This window comes from Melospiza georgiana, chromosome 3 (genome assembly GCF_028018845.1).
Source record: "Melospiza georgiana isolate bMelGeo1 chromosome 3, bMelGeo1.pri, whole genome shotgun sequence".
In the NCBI taxonomy this organism is placed as follows: Eukaryota; Metazoa; Chordata; class Aves; order Passeriformes; family Passerellidae; genus Melospiza; species Melospiza georgiana.
This window is the reverse complement of record NC_080432.1, coordinates 113389431-113411165: the sequence shown is the minus strand read 5'-3', so window position 1 is coordinate 113411165 and position 21735 is coordinate 113389431. Positions and strand designations below refer to the sequence as shown.

Here is a 21735-nt window from a genome sequence, read left to right as displayed (position 1 = left end):
GCAATTGTTTTGAAGCCAGATTAAAATAAACTGAAAAATTTGGCATGGGTTTTTAGCAACAAACTCTTCAATTATATGTGTTTGACTGCACATTGTTTCATAACTGTAAGGCAAATGGCCTTTGAGAGTGACAAAATTTGGACACCCCTTTAAGAAATTTGGTGCTCAGTACTGGTGTAGATCAGTGCACTTCAGCATCCTAAAAGAGGATACATCAGATTAGCTAATCAACCTTTCTGTCTCTCTCTTTGCTTAATCTGACCTTCTAAGAGTTGATGGCATTAAAGTGTGCATTTAACTGTGTCTGTTTCCCTGCACACAAAAGTAAATGGGGGGGGGTTTTTGTTTGTTTTGGGGTTTTTTTGTTGTTGTTTTTTTTTTTAATTTAGAAGTCTTTAAAAGACATTGTGGAGAAAGTTGACTTGGAAGTTAAATGGTACCCTGCTCCTTTCTGGGGGTCCACAGTCAAAATAACCATAGGTGAACTGAGAATGGCAGAAAACTGCAATACTAAAACTTTCAGTAACACCAAGATATAAACAAGGTGTCACCAAACAGCTGGAATTGAGATGTATCAGCTCTGAAGCTAAATAACGGCAATATAAAACCTTCAGCAGTAGATTTCTGAGGCCTCTTGTGACCAGATAAAATACTGTCATCACCTCTCTGCACATGCTGGAGTGGAAGTTGATGCATCAGATGGGAATTACAGCACAGGTCTGTGCATTGGGTCAGTGATGATTAAATCACCTTGTGTGAACCACTCAGCAATGTTTACCTCTCTCTAAACGCTCTGGTTCACATTACCTCATGTGGAGGGGATCAGACTGACCCACAGCTGGCACAGCTGCTGATCCCAGAGCAGCCCACACACCTGACCCAGAGCTTCCAGCTCATCAGCCCTCAGCCAGTTCCAGTCTCATTTTCTTCCCTCCGTACGAGGCAGTGGAGCTTGTTGGACTAGCTGCAGCATTTCCCAGGCTGATCAGGGCAGGATGGAGGTGCTCACCTCACCTGGGTGCCTGGTCCTGAGTGACAGATGGGGTCTGCTCTGTGTTCCCTGCCTGTTCTTCCCGCATCACTCCTGAGCTCCTGTGTGCTGCCATGGACAGCAGCTGCTGAAACTACACATCCAAGAGGAAAGTAGGGTTGGAGGCATGGGGCAGATCAGGATGAGCCTGTGAATTGCTACAGGCTTCCTGTCCCTCACCAGGAGACCAGGAGCACTTTGAGGATGCTTAATTAGGAAATTTTGCTCAAGTGACAGCAGTTGCTGACCATCCCTTATATCCCAAACAACAGACAAGCAGGTTCCTAGCAAGACTTAATCTCTTCCAAAGAGAGCTGATCATTCTTGGCAAATGGGAGCTGTAGGTTTTCAGGACACCAGAAACAGGCCATCTTTCTTTTAGTGCTGAAGGAACCATATTTAGTTGAGTATATATTGCACCTGGTCCACATCATTCCCTGCAGCAGCTGCTCATCATTTCAGAGCAACACTTCAGAAAAATGGAAGTGTACAGACTTACTGTAAGGATGGCAGAGAGATTTGGCAAGGGTGAGCCAGGATGGATTCATGGGTGCTGTTGTGTTCTCAGGGCTTCCTTCTGTTCCTGCAGTGTCAGATGTACTTCCCAAAGACAGGGCTCAGGTGGGTTTATGGAGATAGTGAAAGAGAAAGGAGACCATCTAAATAAATTAATTGGCCCAGAAAGGGACCTGAACAGTTCAAAGACTTGTGGGCATCCAGTGTATTGCACTTGAAACACAGGGTAATGCTCTGCTTGAAATTTGCTTGCTTTGAGTTGTGATAGGACCAAATTCCCACATCTCTGCGTATACCTCCTGCTTTAGGTTCCCAGAATGGATGGGAGTGCAGTCTGTGTTAATGTTTCAAGTTTTAGAAAGTAGATCAAAAGAAAAAAGAATTGCCTATTCAGACTTTACCAGTACAGTCCTTAGTTTCTGGAAAACATCTGTTTGATCAAGTGGTGCTGGATTTTTGAGACTGTCATCTAGGAGGCTGAGACTACATTTCTGACTGTGTAAAGAAAACTTTTGCTTCTGAGAAATGTCTTGGGTTTTCGCTTACCTTTGAAATTCAGACCTGTGGTTCTCTGTTTCAAGGGCCTGCAGCTAATAAGAAACAAGGTTTAAACAACTCTGAAAGCAAAATATCTTTCCATCTCTGACCACAGAGCAGTAGTACAGCATGCCTAGCCACCTCTTTCCTCAGATACACAGGCAGCCTTCAGAGAAAATTTGCCTGTCAGAGTAAAAACAGAGTAAGTTTGAGTTGTTTCCTGTTTCCTTCAAAGGACAATGTTGGAGCCAGTAAACTTTCAAGACAGGAAAAAGCTGTGGAGAGACAAAACCTGACAACTTCCCTTCTGATCTCCATAGAGGACTAGTGCTTGTTTCTGTTTCTGGAAGGGGAAGCTGGACTTGAGGTGGATAGGTCTGAGCCATTCAATCTGCATGTTGAATTCAACTATTTTTTAGCCTTATCTTTGTCTGACTACAGATTTTCTTGTTGTAGCATGGTTGGCTTTCTGCATATGGCACTTTTGTTTATACATAAAAACAAATCAAGAAGTTTCTGTCTATTCCTTGATTTTGCTAGTTTTCAGGAGACTGAACACATCAAACCACATTTTAATGGGTATGTTTTAAATGTTGGAATTGATTTGTCAAAGGTAAGGCACAGAAACTGAAGAGTTGCCTGTCTTTTGCAAGAGCCATCTCTCCTTGTCATTTTTGCCCAGTTTATATAAGCAGTAGCCATTGAGGTCACATAATATCTGTACCATTGTCCAAGGAAGTGAAGAATGGAGAGATGTCCCTGAGATACAGAAGCACTGGGGCATTCTACAAAGAAACTTGTTCACATGTACAAAGTCATCACTGCGTTCAAAAAGCAAAAATCATTGCTTTCAGTAGTGGCAGAAGCCTTTAAATCACTGACTTCCATTGCTTTTTTCCCTGTCTCCAGTGCATCTTGCAGTTGGAGGACTGAGAAGAACACCCAGTAAGGGCTACCTCAGGCTTGGTTTAGTTTTGCTTCCTTTTTAAAGATGAGCCTAATCCTTCTCTTAGGAGTTCTGTCTCACTATTATGCATGAGCTGTCCAATTGGAAAACTCAGTTGAGAGGGCATACATACATAAGTAAGGTTTTAAAGACAAGCATGTGATTACATTTCTGGCCTTTGTATTCAGCTGGTGGTACCCAGCCATGGTGATCCTAGCAGGAGCTGCACTGGACCTCTGCAAGCAGCTCTGTGGGGCACACAGGCACTGCACACATAAACTGCTCTGCAGAGGGTTTCAGGTCAATCCCAGCCTTGGAGAACCAGACTGTTTGTATCATCTGCTCTTGCACTCTCATTTTAGTCATCAGATACGGTTTTAATCTGAATTATTTGTCCAAGTTAAATTTTGGTTTTATAACTGCTTTTCTGCAGAGGAATTGCTTAGCTAAGAGGCTGTGAGAATTTATGGTCGTTTGTCACTTGTGCTTTCAGCCTCTTGGTTGAATGATGAGGTGGTAGTAAAGACCTCTCTGTTCTCTTTCATTAATGGATATTTTACTCATATCTAGGCTTTTCTTTTCCCAAACTGCTCTGATTTGGGTAAAGAAAATGGTCAGGTGTCATATGTGTTCTCAAGAGACTCCAAAGGTGTCTTTTCTCTTGTAAAAATCAGAAGAAATCGAAGTGGTTATAACTATTTAACCAATTCATTCCAACACTACTATTTTCTTAAAGCCAAGGGTTTCATGAGGCCTTTCTGTAATTAGTTGTCTGTGCTATCATTTTTTTACATAAAAGGGAGAAAGTAATCCCATTTGCAGATTGCAACTCTTGTCCATCTGTCAGATGGGTGTGCATTTGCAAGATGAATGCCTGTTTCTGATTTCTCCCGTTAGAACAAAGGTTACTCTGTCATTGTCCTCAGAAAGCTTTTGGAGTAGCTTGCTTTGGTGTGTGCATGCCCTTTTTGTGTTACAATACCAGGTACTCTGTTAGGACTCTAGCAGTGACCAAAGGGAAAGAAGGAGTTTTGGAGATAAACCCTGTTCATGTGGCTAAAACTCTGTAACCAGCACACTGATCTGCTGGAGAGTGATGGAGAGCTGGGCTCTGCCTGGTGTGCTCCCCACGCCCATCCCTGCTGAGGTCAGCCAGCTGCTGCCCTGCCACCTCTGAATATGGGCTTCTCCAGCACCAAATGTGGGAAGGACCTGGGAAGGCAGCAGCCCCTGGGCAGGCTGGCATTTCCACACCCTCTTTATGCACATAGTATTGGCACAGAAATGCTCTTGCTCAATCCTATCAGCTGCATATCATTCTATTCTGGGGAAGGTGAGAGCACTGCTGGAAATGACTCAGCTCCAAAAGGTATCAGCTTTACTGCTGTTACCCCCCAGAGTTTTTCCTTGCTTTAGGTTTGTGCAGTAGCTACCCTACAGGGGGGAAACTTCACATTTTTAGAAAACAACAATGAGAAATGGCTGGCTGTCAAGCGAAAGCATTTGTTCTTTGGAGTTTATGTGGCTGATGAGTTCTCTGCACTTCAGCAGTGCTCTGTTTTGCCAGGGGCTTTTAAAGGTCCTTGAGAAGCCTCAACAGCAAATGAGCCAACCTTGGCAAGATCCTGCATTACACCATGCCCTGCCCAGCATTCCTGTAGTTCTTACCATTTCCTGCCCCTTACACCATGGCTGTGACTTTGGACAGCAAGCACATTCTGTGTTTTAAATGTCTTTGCCTGTGGGGGTTTTACAGTGTGCAGTGCATTTGCACAGGGGCAGGGGGATTTTTGGTTTGTGTGATTATGTGCTGTTTTGTGACTGTTCTGTTTCCTCTCACATCCTCCTTCCCTGTCTCTTTACCTGAAATATTACATTAAATCTAACATAGCAGTACTTTCAGACAGAAGCGACACTTGGCTGTGCCAGTTCCCCAGTGGCTTTGAGCTGCTGGCTGCAATACTGCAAACACAGTCAGACCCTGGCTTGGCCAGCAGTTCCCCCAGCTCTCTGCATGTTTGCTCTCCAGGCTTTATTTTACCTACACTATTGGAGACTCTGGAGTCACAGCCTATGTCTCATTGTTATGCATGGATGGGAAATATTCCTGTACTTATTTGCATTCATTAGCTGTTGGGAGCTCCTCTGTTGAGGTCTCTAGCCTTGTTTTTACAGTGCTTTTGGCAGTGTTTCTGCACTTGGTGTGCGAATTTTTATGATCTGTTGCATGTTATTCATGCAATTTCCTGCCCTGTAATGGTATCAGTTTTCCAGACACAGAGGAATACAAACGAAAACCCAGGAGCCTGCATTAGCATAAAATGTCCCAGTTCTGTCAGTTTGATTAATTTGTCTCTTTGTCTCCACTCTATATGATAAGTGCTATTAATGGTTGCAACACTTCATATGTCAAAGTCTTTCTTCCTAATGACTTGAAAATGTGGTTTATTTCCCCCTTTTTTGTATTATTTTTCTCATTTAGCATTCCACTCAAGTATAGATTTATGCCATGCTCTTTCATTATCTTACTGGTTGCAGCGCTGGAGTGATTACATATGGTGTAGGGTATGAGCAAAGATGCGATCCCAGGGGCAGCAGCTGCTGATGCAAGCTGAAAATAGATCCAGCGTATGCTCAGCACTTTTCCCAGAGGTCTTTTATTTATTAGGAACAGTCTTGGTACAGGACAGCTCGGACCCTCATTTAGCAAGATGACTTTTTGCCTTTCAAGAGCAGCACAGTGACTTTGCTCTATTTACTGACTGCTGTGTAATTTTTTTTTCCCCATCTCCTGTGGAAGCAGAGACTTTACCTAACATAAATTGTAATATAATCCTGATTTATAATGAAGTCAAGAAATGACAGGCTCCATTTGAAGTAATGGAACTTGACAGATCTAAGGTTTAAATTAAATAATCCTATTTGTAAGACAGCATTTGTACATGGTACACTGATTTAAAATGAACTTCGGTTCTTCTTCAACAAATCCTTTACCATTCTCTGTGTTTTACCTTTCACAGAGGGGGAAAAAGCTTTTAGGGGGACAAAGTTCATTTGAAGAGAACAATTTATTATTTGAAAACATGTATGGAACAATAAATTGTTTTCTTTCCCAAAGTTCTTGCAAATTGTTTCACAGAAAACAACTTTAATTGCAGAGGGAAAATTAATGTAGGTCACTTATTCAGGCCAAGCCACAGCTAACGTGCTTCGGTGGCCAGAAGAGGCCAATTGCTGAGAATGAAGGAGGGAGGATGCTGGAGAGAAAACAGTGAGGAGGGTTGTGGCTCCACCTTTCCCCTCCCAGGAGCAGAGGTTCATTCCCACAGTGGTTTCTGTGGAGGGAGAAGGTCACCTCCTCCTTGCTGTCCTTCCTTCCCTTACAGCTGGCACAGGGGGACACTTAAAGATGTTTCCTCCTGCCTCTGCACCCCACTTTTTCTTCACCTGTCACTGTTGTACCAGTGCAGGCAGGCAGAGCCCCAGGGCACACAAATGGAAAGGTGCTCCTGCTGTGGCTGCTGGAAGCTGGCAGTAAGCACTGGAGGGGGGGCTGTGGAACAAAGGGCTTGCAGAGGAAAAAAAGAGACCAGACAGGGAGCATGAGATGCTGCAGAAATGATCAAAAAAGGCAGTGGGATAAAAACACTAAATATACAGTGTATGATTTTTTTTTGGCTTAGATTGAGGGAAGCTGTTTTAGAAAATGCCCCTGTCTCTTTTCTCTCACTCAGCATTGTGGTTTTGCCTTCCTTTCTACCTGTATTTAGTTGCAGCTGCCCTCTCTAGCATCTTTCTAATTTTCCTCCATACCTGGCAGGGATGTGGCCCTTTCCCCAGGGCTCTGGCAGATGCTCTCACTCTGGACCAGCCTCCCCTGCTCAGGCAGAAAGGTCCCAGTGTTCAGCTCAGTAAGGAGCCTGTTCTTCCTGTGTCACCCTGCCAGCACTTCAGCACCATGTCTGCCCCGCAGGGAGTGGCTTCAGGGCCAGGCAGCTCCTTTCTCCTCTTTGTGGTGAACCCCAGCAGCCAGTGAAGATGAGATGGCTGCTGAGGAGGGGGTTCCTGGGGCTGGAGCCCAGCCTGGGGACATGGCACGAGAGGCTCCTGCTCCCACGTCCTGCTCTCTACGCGATTAGGAACTTTTTTCCCCAGTGCTTGCAGGGAATTAATAATTTATATTAATTAGTAACCAAGCCAAATCTCCCCAGTGCACTCAAGAAAGAACATGACTTTAGAATGTCACTGAGAAATGGGAGGAAAAACAAGCTCACAAAGCCAAAGTGGTGCAGGCCAGTGGAAAAGGTAAAGGCAAGGAGTATCCATGCAGCAAACACAGCATTGATGTCATGTGGGCCCTTGCTCCTCATCTAGGGAAAAAGCCAGCAAGGCCCAAGAGTAAAAATCCATCAAGAGGTTTCAGAGTTGCTGCTGGTAGCTTGCACGCTGCCCATCTCCCTCCTCCAACAGACATGTGCATGGCTACAGGCGTGGCTTTCTGTTCACTTGGAATTAATAGGATTATATACAGCGGGAGAGGAGGCAGGGTACACTGAATTCTGCAAATACAGAGCTTCAGCCTGTGCTGCTTGATCTTTAGAAAAATATAAGTAAAACAAAATAAAGTAGCAAGAACCAATTCCAGAGTGCTTCAGTGTGCACATAAACTGGTTTTCATTGCTCACAGCACACATAAATACTCGCTGGTGACTGAGGCAGCAGAGTAACGCTTAGCTGTTCGTTATTTTATTAGACAGTGATAATTGTAGTTAATATTTTCTTAGTAGTGTCTCTGAGAGTTTATTTATGCTGTTAATAATCTGAGCAGCTGTAATGATGCTGGCTGCCAGAGCTGTAGCCTTTTAGAATCACTCCAGTGTGGCAATGATACGATGGTAATAGAAATCCAAAGAGAAAACGATCTTTTCGGAGCAGATGGGGCTAATTCAATCCCTTTCACACACGTTCACGTTATCTAGTTTCTTTCTCACACTAGCATGCGTGGGTGCACGTGAGCATATGCAGTCACATACACACACACAAATAGCTGTAAAGTCCCACCTTCTACCCTCTGAGGAAGTCAAGCTGGAAATGCCATCATTTTTCTGTGTGAAGTCTTTCTGGGGCTTCTAGGGTAACATGGCATTTTCTACTCTTTAATTTCTGGGTAGATCTTAAAAATATCATATATGAAGCAGAAAGGGGAAAGCCATTTCCTTGGGGACAGCCCAGAGCTGGGCACAAGGTCGTGGCTGCACTGGGATGCTGTTGCCCAACCTTCCCACCTTTCCCTGCCTTTGACCTCTTTACCATGGGTCACTCCTGCTAAGCCTGCACTCCTTTAGGGACTAAAAGAGCCATTTGCCTTTTACTCATGGCAGACATGAAATCTCAGCAAGAAGGCAAATACCTACAATTTTTTTCAGGTGGGATTTACAGAGCCTAGTTAACCTTTTGAGCCACTGAGAGAAGAGTTAACTGCTCCTCGTGGAGGATGGGAGGGAACCAACTTTGCCAGCTCAGCAGTGGCTGGTTCTCCTTGCAAATCTGCATTGCTGAGCTGAGCAGCATTGCAGGTCATTGATGAAATGTTCCAAGCAGTGGAACAAAAGCCACTGTAATCCTCAGATCTGTTGTAGCCATGCAAGAACAAAAACAAGGTGATGGCAGAAGAATTGCAAATCCAAATACCAGAAATTAAACAGCAAGTCAGGGGAGGAGAAGGAAAACTGGAACAAATGCAGCGTTTGGCAGGTTTTCTTTTAAAAATAGGAAGCTGGGTCAGTTTTACAGGGTTTCAGCCTACCAATTAATAGGTGTGATTGCTTGGTTACCTCATGAAGTGCAATAGTAAAGCCTTTTACATTAATTTCCATCCACAACCTGGCAAGAGCGTCTCTGGATTTAAGATGTGATGGTGTTTGCTGGGCAGCACTGTCTGCTGCCCCAGTGCAAGGATGCCAGTGATTTTCCCTGCTGTGCTGTGCCAGCACAGGGTGGCAGGAGTGCCAGAAGCACGGGTGTCGTCAGCGCTGTGGTTTGGAGCATCCCTGAGCTGCTCTGGGTGTTACCCAGCCCCTCTGCTGAGCCTGCTTCTGCTCCGGCTCCTTTGTCTTCCCACTTAGTTCTCCTCCTCAGAGTGCAACCTTGCAGATTTTCAATCATGTCTGACAGAGCCTGCTTCCTCCTCTCCTGCACTGCATGGAGTGTAATCGGAGGGCTTGCAGTGAGGCGGCTTGCTGTGAAGTACTCCTTGTTTTTATGAAGTAATTACAATGTATTTAATGCACTGTGTATTTAATACGCTATTACATAGTTCGTGTGCATAAATACATTCTGCCATGCCTGGGAAAGAGGAGCCTTGGTGAATTTACAAGTCTTGGTATTTTTTCAGTGTTGTTGTGCTTGCTTGTAAATCAATTACAGCTTCAGAAACTCTAAACCACTCCTCTAAGCACCCCTCTGAATTAGCAAAATTCTACACACATCTTTATTTTCTGACTATTTTGATATTTCCTAATGTAATTTGGAGGCTTCTAGGATTCTTTCTTTATTCTGAAAGTTCTGAAACTGCTTTTGTTTTCCCTTTTTCTACCCACTTTGGCTCATGTTATGCACTTAAACAGATCTTTCACAGACTCCTCTCACAATTTATATTCTGTGAAAGCTTTCCCACTCCTTCCTCACCCCCCTTACTGCTAACACTTCCTCTTGTTTTTCTTTCTTTTTTAATCTTGGGGTCAGTTTAATTTTCCTTTTGCAAAAATGTGGGACTAATTTTAATTTTAAATTACAGTTGCACTTTAATTCTGATGATGCTTTTCGGTTAAAATCTGTTCATTTCTGCTTGTTTCTTCCCCACTGGTTTCAGTATGGCCTGTACAGGCACCCAGGGAGCAAAGGCAGCATTTCTGCTGAGCCACCTTCTTGTGTCATCCTTTGTTACTGTGTTCCAGGTTTCTTAAGATGATCCTTGCACTGGAAAACACAAAAGTATTTGAAACAGCCAGGTGTCACAGCCATGTTTCCCTTTGCTTTCTCTTCCAGTCCGTGTCTGGGTGTTTAAACTGCTGCTTAGTGCCACTGTTTTTTATGGGTGCTTTGTTGATTGATTAACATTGTGGCCACATTGTGCCTTTAGAGAGACTGTTCTTTGAAGCATCTTCATCTCTAATTTTCTTTTTAGCATCTTCACTCAGAGTCTCACCTTAGCAGCCCCAAAATCCTCCTCCCAGAGCCTTTTCTCCTAGGCTTGCCTGCAGACACTCTCTTGGCCATAACTTGGAGTTTTCTGTGTTCTTGTTATGCTGTGGACAACCCCTGACATCAACAACATACCCCAAGCCACCAGAATTAGTTAGGAAAAAATAATAAAATGGTATTTGACTTCAAAACAGGTTACTGAGTGAGATTTTAAAACAAGGGCTCTGGCAGTGTCATGTGGCGGGTTTGCTTGCAGGGGTTTAAGAAGTTTCCCCCTCCAGGCCAAGAGCTGTTTTGCCGAAGGTGTTGTGCTGCTCTGAGGTGGCAGAGAGAGGTGCAGCACAGAGCTGCCTTCCTGAGCTGCCCAACTTCTCATGACTGAGTTTCTCTGTGGCCAGAGGAGCAGCCATGCAGGCAAATGTCCCCTTTTGCTCAGAAGCCTGCTGTGAATAATGGTAAGACCTAGGGCTGCCCAATGGGTACATCTGGCAGTGACTGATGTTTGGAGTAGATGTGATGCAGGCAGTGCATCCCTGCTATGGAAGAGCACTGTATCTTCCCATCCTATAGCCTTTCTGTTTTCCAAGTGTATTTATTGATCTTTGTTAAGTTGCCTGCTGCTTCCTGCACTGAGATGTGTCTGCAGCTTATGCCTATGATTTCTACCTTCCTTCTCAATAAACAGTATATATTCTGAAAGGTGTGGCAAATACAACAAATTGCCTTTTCCTCAGAATTTTCAGAGATGCAGAAAATGTGCAGGGATACTGTCACAATTTCCAAAAGTAAATTCTTTTCATTGATTTGAAACCAGTCTCGCTTTTGAAAGGTTGAAGGAATTTCAATTTGGCTTCAGTAACTCTGCGAGAAAATAAAGCTAGAAGTTGTGGATTAAAATAAGCATTGCAGTTGGATCAGAGATTATTTTTACTTTTACTACGCTCTAGGTTATTTTTTTAATTTCCTAGACATCTTCTGATTCTCTCTTCCCCTTTGGTTCCTCTGGCATTACTGGCCTGTGACTTAAGGACTGGGGTTTTTGAGAGCGCCTCAAAGCTGGGGCTACGGCCACAGAGAGTCAGTCAAACCTCAGTGTGGGTGCCTGAGCTCTTGCAGCGCACCCATGAGCCGTGTGTGGGGAGTGCTGACACAGCCAGTGGTGTGATCATTGATCCCGTGGCTGCTGACGCCATCCCTGTGCCCGGTGATCGATGCGGAGCCGCGGGCCCCGCCGTCAGCGCTGACGCACTGCCCACAGTGGAGCCTGGACACAGCCTGCCATTATTGCTCCCCATCCTCCAGGCAAGCCTAGCTGAATGACTGCCCCTTGCTCCCCTCCTGCAGCCACACCTGCAGTCACACTGGGATGCTCTGCGGGCACTGAGGGATGTGGGTCTCTCCTTCCCTCTTGGGTGCCGAGGGAGGAGGCTCTTTGAAGGGCTCGTGCTGCCCCGGGATGTGTTCATTATGCCAGAGAGTCACTTGGTTTCCCTCTGCTCTCACACAGTCAGGGCTTCTAGTGTAAATTTGTTGTCTGGCCAACAGCTGGGATTTCAGCGGGGTAGGCTGAGGGTGGCGCTTGTTGGGTTTTTTCTTTGGAAAGCACAAAATTGCGAGTTGGACAAGCACTTCCAGTGTGGCACCTTCTGTAAAAGTACCATTAAGGGCAGCATCTTCTTAAAGCTCTCAGTCCGACAGCCTCAAGAGGCTGTAGTGGAGGATGCGCTGGAAGGACACCGGGACGCCCCTTAGACCGCTCAGGGTGTGGCTTTGCAGATGGCAGTTTTTCCAGGGGGACTTTTGATATTAATAATTGGGCTGTGTGTCCAGTTGATATTAATAATAAAGCTGTGTGTCCAGTTTCTCTGTTCCCCTGGCGTGTGTTCGTGCTCAGAGAATGCAAGGTGATGGTGAGGTGGCCTCCCAGCCCTGCAATGTGGTGTGGGAGAGGCCATGCTGTCACTGTCACTCTTCTGCACAAAATTTGTATGCCCTACCAGAAGAGGCAGAATGTAAAACTGGTGCTGGCAGGGTATTTACTTAATTTAAAAAATGTTTTTAGAGTGAAAACAAAGGCCTCTTTTTGTTGAACTTCTCCATCAGCATCTTGTACATTCCTTTGTTGTTTAAAAGCTTATATAAGACAAAAAAACCAGCTTCTCACCCAAGTGGAATTTTTAAAGAGTAATCACTCATTTTAGGAGCTCCACAGCCATATGAGCAAATAAATAAGGGAAATACATCTGCAACCTGCTGGTGACAGAACATTTAAATGCTGTTAAATTAAAGACGGGAAATGCAATAAAATACCAGTGTGGCATTGCCTTACAAAAGTACTCTGCAGTTTATCGTCTCTTTCTGATTTTTTCCTGCCTCCTGCATGTTCCCACCTTATGTAAAAGGATCATGGTTTCAAAACAATTCCTGCCTGTGTGCATATATAGGAACAAACCGTGATGTCTTAACACCGTTGGTTTTGCACATGTGACTGACCTGTTTGAGCCTAATAATATACTTAAATCTTTCAGAGAGTTTTCCAAAACCATATAGGCTCAAGCTAGGAAAAATCCAGGCTTCACCATCCCAGGTAAAAATAACCAAGTAAATAACCAGGAAGTCTCTTAATTCTTAATGGAATAACAGCTTTGGTGACTGATTTTGGTTATCAGATTACCCCCTGAAAATAACTTCTGTGCTATACTTGCAATTGGCTGTAGAACAAAAAGAATACACTGTGTGCTAATTTTAGCAAATAAGATTAGAGTTAATATTTAATCCCAGAGACCTTCTTCAGGCTGTGGAAAAAAATAGCAGCAGTTAACTGTCACTAATCTTATCTCCTATTTTTCTAGCATGTGTTTGATTATATAACTTGCAGTGCTGGGAACCCGCTGGCTGAGTGAGAAGTTGGTGGTTTGTTGGCTACATGCTTGGGCATATTAGACAGCGTCAGGGCTGAGATGGATTAAAAAGCTCTACACGTGCCTTGGGACTGCAGCACAATGCTGAAAGGCCAGTAAAACAGGTACCACAGCAGACCTGATATGAAACAATATGTGAATAACTGGTTCATTTGGAGTTCTGCAAGAAACAGTTACATTTCTGCTATTTTTCTATCCAGTTGTTTTAATACTTGGTTTGAGAATTGATATTCAGTATGTGAGGTTTGATTCAATCTTCTTTTCTTCCTTCCCCACAAAATGGCTTAATTGAATTGATGATTGGAAATTAGAGATGAGGGGTTTCTAAATGTTCTTAGGTGCCTGCTGATGAATTTAACCTGAAAATCAAAATACTAAAAATATAAACCATTAACCTACAAGCAGCTTGCATGCTCCACAGCAAATCTATGAGTGCTCCTATTGAGTTTTAACAAGTCTACTCCAATGTGTAAAGATAATAACACGCGTCTGCGCTGCTCTGTCGGGACTTGTGCATTCTCAGTGGGTCTGAAGGTCTCACCACCCAAATTACCCCCAGTTCAGTAGCATTTAGCAACTAATGTTCTGCAGGTTTCATTGTGTCCCTGGAAGGGAGGAGAGGGCTCTGCCCTCTCACGCCGCCACCAATGAGCTTGTTCTTTGCATGTGCCCCAGGTATGCTTTATTTGGAAAGGAACAATTGCATGTGCATTTGCTGTTGAACTTTATTGCTCTTTCCTAGCAGATCATTGGCGCTGTGCCCTCATTAACACAGAAATTAGCCCTGGAAAAGTCTACTAAATTAAAGCCCAGCTCTCCAGAACAAGGTTGCGCTTTGTTAGTTTTCCTTTGCAGTACCCAGACATAAAGTATCCATCATCTTCCCTGGAAAGCCTTCCAAGACCGCTCTGAATTGACTGTTAGGTTAAGAGTCAGGGGAAAAAATCCCTACATTTTAATTTCTTTTTGCTGCAAATGCCAATAGCGCCCCATAGCAAACCAGACAGTTCTTCTCTGTTCTTGATGTTAGTTTGCATCAGATTACTGTAAACATTCCCTTGCTCCATTTTAGAAACTGCCTTGCCAAGTTTTACATTCCTACATGTTTACAGTGATCTTTTCTTGCCCTTAATCACTTTTCCCCTCTTTAAATTGAAGTCAGACTTTGCTGGCATTTCGCAGGGGTTGACCTTCCCTGCTCCAGATGCAGCTTTTCATACAGATGCCATTCCGAGCGGGGTTACCAGACATCCCTGTTTCCTTTGGAAATAACCTTCCTTCCCACCCCCCACAAGAAACACTGTCTGTGCAGAATTGGAGGGTTTTGTCTATTTGTCTGGGATTTTGAGACATCTGGAAGTCTGGGCAGCTCGCTAATGAGCGTGCACTGATGAACTCTGCGGTGCGCAGCGCGCCCGGCCCGTCGGCAGAAACGTCAGCGCTCCGTGTGTGCTCCCAGGCCCCGTCCCGCGTGTTCAGAGCAGCACAGAGGCCTCCGTGGCATGCCTGATCAGCCCTCACGGAGGGCACAGGTACAGCAGGGAGCCAGAGCCAGTTCACCCACAGCGCTGCGTCTCCCACGCTGCCTGTGTGTGTACAGATAGGTTTAAAATAGAATTTCTGACCTAGAAGTCCCTTACAAAAAGATGGTGTTCCCAATGTGAAAGTGAGCTAACCCTCCTCCTAATTTTAGAATAGTACGGGCCCAGAACTAGAAGAATGCTTTGCTAAAAATGCTCTATTTGCATCTGTAATGCTGCCTCCTTTACTAGCATTTATTGCTGACTGTCCTCTCAGCTTCTTATTCTCCCATCCGACAGTGATCAATACTCTTTTCCTTGAATTAGCCAGTTTTTCATTAATGACCAGCGAAGAAGGGAAGGAAGGCAGAGAGTCTAACAACAATACAGCTGTTTCTCCAAAAGGAAAAAGCATTACCCGGAATGCATCAAGGAAATGTAATGAGAGCTGATGGAGGAAAATAAGGGAAATATTTCCTCACGAGGAGGTTTTAAGTAGAGTCTGGCAATGATCTCCCAAAGGAAGTAGTGGAAGTCTGGTCACTTAAATCAATTAGGACTAACCAGAGCATCGCACTCCCCGGGACTCTGTGAGGAGAAAAGCAATGTCAAACTCAACTAAAATAGACTTTGCGTGCTTGTTTTCTGCAGGGCTGCTGTCTGTGTTTTGCCGGTAAATTCAATATGGCTAATGCTGATTAACATCTCTTGATGGTGATCATATCATTGCATTGTTTCCAGCCTGTTCCTCAATAGCACACACTCACAAGGGCATGGCCATACAAAACACGTCCCCCAGCTCAGTCTGAAAGACAAGACATAGACAAAAGGCAGGAGAAGTTGTTTTCTCTCACCTTAACGGTGGTCAGCCTTGTTATCACCACAATGCTGGATTGACTCAGACCTCCCTGCTGCACACTGAGCCCAGTGTACCTGTGGCAGCACAGCAGAGGCAGGAGCTGCACGTGGGCTTGGTCTCTTGGATTGCTGCAGAGCAAGGAGGTGTGCCAGGTGCCTTAGGCAGGGCTGCACTACCCGTGTCCTCTGTGCTCTAGACAGTTCTAATGCATACAAGTCTAGCCGGGGACAGAAGCAAGACAAATAAAGTGCTTTATCCTTAGTCTGGGTGAGCTGTTTGACATGCTCCAAGTGCACATAAGGGAAACAAACAAGTAAACATAAGGGAAAGAAATCAAGCCTCCAAGAAGATAGGATCTTTGCTTTTCTCTCTGTGTGAGCATTGTTTTATATGTATGCTTTTCCTTTTCTCTGTCTGGTTTTCTAGTAGCCAGTCAATTCCATTTAAACAATAGAAATGAAAAGAAATTGGAATAAGGCAAAGGATTAAAAGGCAGGAAAGTAGTGACTTGGCATATAAGCTTGGACGGGGTGCCTGGTGGAGGTTCCCACAAACTGATCTGCCTGCTTAAACATTAATTTATACAGAAAATAAGGCTTAAAAGCAAACAACTCTTGGACATCTTATTTTCAATAAAGAAAAAAAAACCTGGGATTGTTGCTGGTATGGGTTTACCCCTCTAACAAAGGCCTCTCTCATGTGTAAATGAAGACTGTTATAGCAGAGAAATTATCTCTTTCCTTCTGCAAACGTAGATCAACTTGTTTTCACTAACTTTTTTCACTGGGATGCATCAGTCAGATCAAATGATTTTAAAAGACTGTCCTTATCTCTTCCTAGAGAAATGCCTGTGTGGTGGTAGTACATGCAGCTTCAAAGGCTTTTCTTTCGCAGTGTGCGGTGTTCATAGTCACGCTCCAGTGGCTCGATTCCAGCCTTCCTGCCAGAATGCATCAGATGCAAGCAGTCCCAAAACTGGTGGGGCCGAGGCAGGGAACCTGCCACGGGAGCCGAATCAATATTTAGACAGCTTCAGGCGGCAGAGCTTGCGCTGGCTTTCACACTTGGCAGCAAGCTTTGCACCCGTTTGTTTCCAAAGTTATTGTTTGTGCAGTTTCAAGAATTGGCACTAGAGAGATTTCTGCCTGAGGGCAATGACAAGTGCCGGGTGCTTGAAAAGAAACTTCCCCCCTTTGGATCTGAGGATTGTGAGAGTGAAGGTTGTGTCAGTGGGTAGTATCTCCAGAGGAAGTCAAGGCACACATTTGCTCGGAGTGTTCATCATCCTTCGCAGGAGGCATCTGCTGGGCACCGTGGGGAGCCCGCGGCGCAGTCTGGTGCTCCGCTTCCGACGCTGCCTTGCTGCTGTTTGTTACCGTGCTGCTTTACCTGCAGCAAAAGCTGTGTCAGCGTGGGAGACAGCCTTGCTGTGGGGCTGTGTGAGTCAGCCCGAGGCTGTGCACTGCGCCTGTGCTGGGGCGGCAGGCAGGCAGGTGCAACCCTGGCCCAGCACAGAAAATTATTCTAATTTGCTTTCCAGCCATTCCACCTAGTGGCCGAGTGGCACCACTGCCAGGAGAGCTGTGTTTGTGCTCCGCGGTCCCTGCAGACCTACGAGCTTACAAGATATGCAGCAATATGTAAGCCCCCACACTGAAGATCTTACCATCAGCCTGCGAGTAGCTCATTAAGTTCCCGAGCAATTTTGTTAATCATGCTGCATAGATAAAATGCAGATAGGCCTTTAGTGAGCTGATAATCTAACAAATAGGCAGAAAGTGTAACACTGATAAAGCAGAGATTGGTTTAATAGCCAGCTGTAAATCTTGGCAATTCCATACCAGAGGCGTATTGTTAGACAGGAATGTGCAAGTGTGTAAGTATGTGCATGAAAATGCACTGCTTCTTAAAATAGCAGATAGAGCAGTAATACTATGGATGGAATAGCTATTGGAAGCAATTTTAGAGGTGTTTTAAAATATTTTTCTCCCCATGACAATCTGCACCACTTGTGGTGTCTTCATAGTCTGCCATCATAAGTACAGATCTATGAATAACAAAGGCTTGTTTGTGGAAGTCAGGATTTTCTGTAAAAATCTGTGGACTCTGTCGCTGGTCCTGAGGCAGTATAGGGGCTTTATAGGCTTTTCATTGAGATGAACCAAATTATTCACTCAGATACACTCTAATCATGAATTAGACCTTTGCAAATTCATGGCCTGATAGTTCACCAGCCTTTTGAGCAGCTTCTTTGCTCGGTGGCATTAATTCAATTGGAAGAATAGTAAAAAGCAGCTCACCTTCAGGGTATCCTATACCATCCCAAATATACCCTTCTGAGGAGCTGGGAAATGGGAGTTTCAATCCTCACAGCCTGGGGAAGGAACCTGGTCTACTTTCTAGGTTCCCCTTCTGTCTTTAGGCCATTTTGCAAAAAAAAAAAAAAAAAAGAAAGAAAAGAAAAATGGAGACAGCAGTGCTTCCTCTTCTTATTTGTTTTAAACGAAGGACCTGAGCTGGGGATGCCTACCAGAGACATCTGCATCCAGAAGAAGGTTGCAGGCTGTGCATCCCAACCTCACACAGGCATGCAGGTGTTGGCTGTGCTGAATCCCATTCAGAGGCCTTTGCCTGGTATGCAAAGCACAGGGAACTCAGATAAATGAGTGCTACTTGCAAGAAAGGCAAGAACTTCAGTCTCAGGGAATTGAGACTGGAGGGACTTACCAGGGTCATGTAGTAGGTGGTTGGTGCAATGGGAAATTAAGTTGTGGTCTTCCAAATCTCAAACTTGTAGCCAAAGCACTGAATTTTCTTGTGCAGAAACCTTAATCCTTGATGATGGGTTGTGGTTCTGAAGCAGCCTGTTGCTGCTTCATGAAGAATAATATTTCCAATCCTTTTGTTTCATACCCATTGGGAGAAAAAAATGTAAGAGAAGTTAGTGGTGGCAGTCAGAGTATTTTTGTCAAAAATAGACAGTATCTGGAGTTCACTATGTGACTTAGCAACTTATTTGATAGCTGTATGTAAAGATACAACCATAAAAAATGGCAGGGGGGGGGAAGTGTGTATTTTTAAATATATCATAAATTAATGTTAAACACAGATGGTATGGAAAGAAAAGATGAGTAGCAGTGCATAAGTCAGACCTGGAACAGTTGTCTGGAGATCACTCTCCTGGAAACAGTTTTTACTCTTTCTACAAAGAAAATGGTGGGGAATTAAGTACTGAGGTGGGACTCAGAATAATCTCTACCATTTGAACTATAAATATTAATTTCTTTTCTGTTAGCTGTACCTCAGGCTCACTAAAATTGGGAACAGTATGAGGGGAATAATCTCCATGGGATAGAGGAAAGTTATGCAGTCTGTACTTACCTATCATGTATTCAGCAATGGCTTGCAAAAAAATTTAGAAGAAAAAAAGGAAATTGTTTGCTTTTGAAAGAGGCAGAAAGATTTTCTGTTGAATTTTGCTGTAATAATAAGTGTTTCCTTATCAAAACACTTTTTGGATAAGTGGTATCTTAAGCTTGAAACCTGTTTATTGAACCTTCCATCAGAGCAGAAGAATCAAAATTAAATTGGTGCTTTCATGGTTGGGGGCTGTAGCACAGTAAAAATGAAATCCATGTAAGACTTTGCAGTGTCCAGGCTAGTTTTGTCAACTGTTTATTAGGCCAGAGACTTAGTTCACAGGTCTTCAAGATACTTGGGAAAAACTGTCTCAGTTCAACCAGTACAGCAATGTACAGGAGGCCCACAAAGGGAGCAGTGCTTGTTCTGGGATGTAGCATCACTGCAGGTGTGACAGAAGAGCAGCTGCTGCTGGGCAGTATTTATTTCTGAATGCCAGATCTGTTAGTTTATCTAACTACATGATGAAGGACTTGGGATGATAGCAAGAGCTGATGGTAACACCGGCAATTTTCCTCTCTATTTTTGCAGGTCACTGTCAGGGGATTTGGTCCATTGTTACAGTTCGCCTACACTGCCAAGCTGTTACTCAGCAGAGAAAACATCCAGGAGGTCATCCACTGCGCCGAGTTCCTGCGCATGCACAACCTGGAGGACTCCTGCTTCAGCTTCCTTCAGACACAGCTGCTGAACAACGAAGATGGCCTGTTCCTGTGCAAAAAAGACACCGCCTGCCAGCGCATGCACGACGAGGAGAACTCCGATGGAGACGAGGAGGAGACGATGGAATCGGAGACGTCAAAAATATCTTGCCCCAGGGAGAGGATGCACCAAGAACCCTTCAATTTTGAAACCACTGTTGCTGGAGCGGACAAAGGCGAAGGGATGCTGCCTGACTCTGACATGCTGAGAGATAGCAAGGACAATTTGGATAAAGATGCAGTAACACGGTACCCCAGATACAAGAAATACCAGCTTGCTTGTACCAAGAATGTCTACAACACATCACACATCAGTACCTCAGGTTTTGCAAGCACATTCAGTGAAGAGAGCTCTGGAAATGGCCTCAAATCAGGACTTGCTATGGGGCAGATAAAAAGTGAGCCTCAGAATGAAGAGAACGATGAAGAAAGCATCACACTTTGCCTGTCTGGAGACGAACCTGACATCAGGGATAAAGAAGGGGATGTTGAAATGGACAGGAAACAGCCAAGCCTCACTTGTGTCGACAGGCCAAAAAGTGGGTCTTCTCCTTCTTGCTTGCGGTCTTTCTTCAACAGAACAAAAAGCATAGATTTGGTTGGCTTCCCCAGCACTTCCCAACAGCACTTTGGCAGGAGTCCAGCATGCCCTTTTGAAAAAGGGACAACTCAGGGTGACCACAAAACTGATTATGTCCCTTTCACAGGGAACTATGGACAGTCCCATGCCATGCAGAAGGATGCTTCCAACTTCACAGTGGGATCACCACTCAGGGGGCCCGGCTTTGAAACTCTCTGTAAGCAAGAAGGGGAACTGGACAGGAGGAGCGTTATATTCTCTTCAAATGCTTGTGACCAAGTAAACACTTCGGTGCATTCATATTCTGGTGTGAGCAGCTTGGACAAAGACCTCACTGAGCCTGTGCCAAAGGGTCTGTGGGCCGGCGGCAGCCAGTCCCTGCCCAGCTCCCAGACCTATTCGCACAGCGCCCTCACGGCCGATCACCTGCCGGGACGGATGCGGCCCAACACCAGCTGTCCGGTGCCAATTAAAGTTTGCCCTCGCTCTCCTCCTCTGGAAACCAGAACCAGGACCTCCAGCTCGTGCTCCTCCTACTCGTACGCGGAGGACGGCAGCGGCGGCTCTCCCTGCAGCCTGCGCCTCTGCGAGCTCTCCTCTTCCCCGTGCTCCCAAGGCCCGCGGTTCCTGGCGCCCGAGCACCAGGAGCCCGGCGTGGTGGGCGATGGATTGTACAACCCGGTCCGAGCCCAGATTAAATGTGAGCCATCCTATGGAACAAACTCCAGCGATGAGTCTGGGTCATTCTCAGAAGCAGACAGTGAATCATGTCCTGTGCAAGACAGAGGGCATGAGGTAGGGATTTAAGATAAGTACATCTATCACGGTTGTTGTGACCCAATTAATCTCTCCTTGATTCTCTCAAACGACTTTGCATTTCCCCAGCACTTTCTTTGTTTGTAGGGGCAAAGAGTAACTTCTGGTTATTCCCTCATCAGCTGAGCGCACACGGTTGACTTCACATTAATAGGTCTGCTTGATCTCTGAAGTGTTCAGCACTTGTATAAACTTGGGTATAGGAAAACAGCAAACTGCTGAATGATGAGAGTGCATTGATGTGCTTAGGAGTCTGCCAGCAGGTTCCTGTCTTCCTCCCTCCCTCACCCACTTCTGTGGCACAAAGCACTGCTCCTTATTCCTAATTTGCTGAGGTGGTTCCAGCTCCACTTGTTATTGCTGCGGGTTTGTTTGAGAAACCTCAAGCTGTTCCTTTCCTGACACCAAGGGTTGGGCAGCTTGCTTGAAGACCCAGGCTGCATGCTGCCAGCAGAGTTGTGAAATTACTCAAACAATTGTTAGCTGACCACCTTGTGTTGAGGGAATGGCATTCAAGTCATCTTTGCACGTGTCTGTCTGTGTGTGTGTGCTGCACATTCAGGTCCTGGGTTTTGCCTCTATTATGTGACAACTTGAGATCATGTTCCCTGCCTGTAACATTTTGTTCGCAGCTCTAGCAACCATGGCACAAATGTTTTCAGAGAGAAGTTATCCTTTAATTTCCA

At 44.9% G+C, this 21735-nt stretch overlaps 1 protein-coding gene across 1 annotated transcript in view; it reads left to right on the top strand.

The window, feature by feature from the left end:
* Nucleotides 1–21735, top strand: part of BACH2 (BTB domain and CNC homolog 2) — a 183029-nt gene that overhangs the window by 146046 nt on the left and 15248 nt on the right. The window contains exon 6 of the mRNA XM_058020269.1: nucleotides 19484–21028. Coding sequence (XP_057876252.1) covers nucleotides 19484–21028 — 1545 coding nt within the window. The remainder of the gene's footprint in view (nucleotides 1–19483; nucleotides 21029–21735) is intronic.